The sequence below is a fragment of the Protomyctophum parallelum genome (genome assembly GCF_964188405.1).
Source record: "Protomyctophum parallelum genome assembly, chromosome: 15".
NCBI lineage: Eukaryota > Metazoa > Chordata > Actinopteri > Myctophiformes > Myctophidae > Protomyctophum > Protomyctophum parallelum.
In genome coordinates, this window is record NC_139710.1 from 47528426 (window position 1) to 47530193 (window position 1768).

Genomic DNA, 1768 nt, shown 5'->3' on the forward strand with positions numbered 1-1768 from the left:
GACAGCCTTCGTTCGGGCAGAGGAAGACATTGTTAAAGTAGTCTACTAAATGAACAGCCAGGAGATTTGATGACAGTAGATTATAGTACGCTTCTATTTCTGTTTTCACTTCAAACTGCTTTATTCATATCAGTCAGTCAGTCAGACAGACAGACAGAGCCTCAGTGTTATGATTTTACCAAATGATGGTAATTAATAGTTGAGTGTTTTAATCCTGGGGGGGGGGGGGAGGGGCAGGGGTGCACGCTGTCAAGGATGGCGTTTGACTGACATCTTTATATCCTCGTTTCCTGTCATGATGGGAAGTATGAGCAGGAGGTAAATTAGTTGTGACAGGAGCTGATGTGATGACAGACAGCCGGTCTCTGTCTTCTCATTCTATCTCTATACCTTCATCTCTCGTTCACTCACTCCCTCCCCCTCATCCATCCATCCATCCATCCTAAAATCATCCCTCCATCTCTCCAAGGAAACCACTAGTAGAAAACTGTGGTTGTACTGGTCAGCTCCCAGTGACCTGCAGTACAAGACAAAGTGACAGTACCATCATCTTCTCTTTTATTGATTTATTGATTGAACAATTAAAGGCAGTGTTTTCACAGACCCGGCCCTTCATTTTTGCCGTATCCTATGCCCCTCAAAAGTGATATGTCCTGTAACCCCAGCGGCCCTGCTCTGCCCCAGATGATATAACCACAAAAGACGCAATCCTTTCTTACCTCAGGTATACTTGCCAGACCGGACAGATTTATAAATATGGATACATTGTTTTTGTCAATTGACCTCCCTCTCTCTTCTTCTTCCCCTTCTCTTTTATGGAAATAACAAAAAAAGACGAAGCTTGCACAAATACAAATTTCACCCACTGTTTTACGGCTGTAAATCTGTGATGTGACAAATCAAGTTGATTCTGCTAATGGTAAACTGGGAAATTGCCAGCCTCGTTGTGAGCTCGGAGATCTGCTATTTTCAGCGCATGTTTCGGTGAAGAGTTTTGGTGTAGATTAAGGAAATAAGGAGGGGGCCAAGTACAGAGCCATGGGGAGTCGACCATAGTCAACAAAGTATATAGGTTTTGTCCTCTGCCTCTTTCACCAGTGAATTTGTATTGTGTGTGCGAGTGTTCACAAATTAACTAAATCTGTACAAAGTTTGCAAAAAAAAAAACAATGTTTTTTTTTGCGTGTGAAATAGACTTTATTTACTTAATTTTCCCCCCACTGATTGAACTTTGATAATGGAACTGGTCTTCTCTTCTTTAGCTCCTCTGCACCCTAGTGGACGAGGTTCGTCTGTCCAGCAGTCGGCTCTCTAGACTCTCAAACACAGTGTGGGGCTCCTGGTCAGCATTCACAGACACTGCATCTACATACAGAGACTACACACATGCACCCACACACACACACACGCACATATGCACGCACGCACACGCACACGCACACGCACACACACCGGAAGAAAATAAGGAAAAACTAAATAAATACTTGGTTGGCAAAGTGGATAAAGACAGCTGCAGGCTGACAACTAACATTACTGTCAACAAGCAATACCATGCTCCCCCAAGCAAACTGTAATTTGTACAATTTATACAGTAGTCGCACTATTTCCCGACTGTCACCGTCTGGTCCTGTGTAGTTTTAGTTTTTCCCACTAGATGCCCCTTTCCGCCTGTCCATTGGTCTCTCATGCCAGTGGTTCTCAAACATTTCAATGTCAAGGACCTCCAAGTGAATATCATCACTATCAGGGAGAAACCGTAATAACAAGC

The 1768-nt window shown here is 43.5% G+C and overlaps 1 protein-coding gene across 1 annotated transcript in view; it reads right to left on the reverse strand.

Annotated features, from left to right (window-relative positions):
- Positions 1 to 1258: 1258 nt before the first annotated feature.
- ak8 (adenylate kinase 8) overlaps positions 1259 to 1768 on the reverse strand; it is a gene marked incomplete at both ends in the record, with an annotated part of 15564 nt that continues 15054 nt past the window's right edge. Inside the window, one exon of the mRNA XM_083783529.1 lies at positions 1259 to 1378. Coding sequence (XP_083639655.1) covers positions 1259 to 1378 — 120 coding nt within the window. The remainder of the gene's footprint in view (positions 1379 to 1768) is intronic.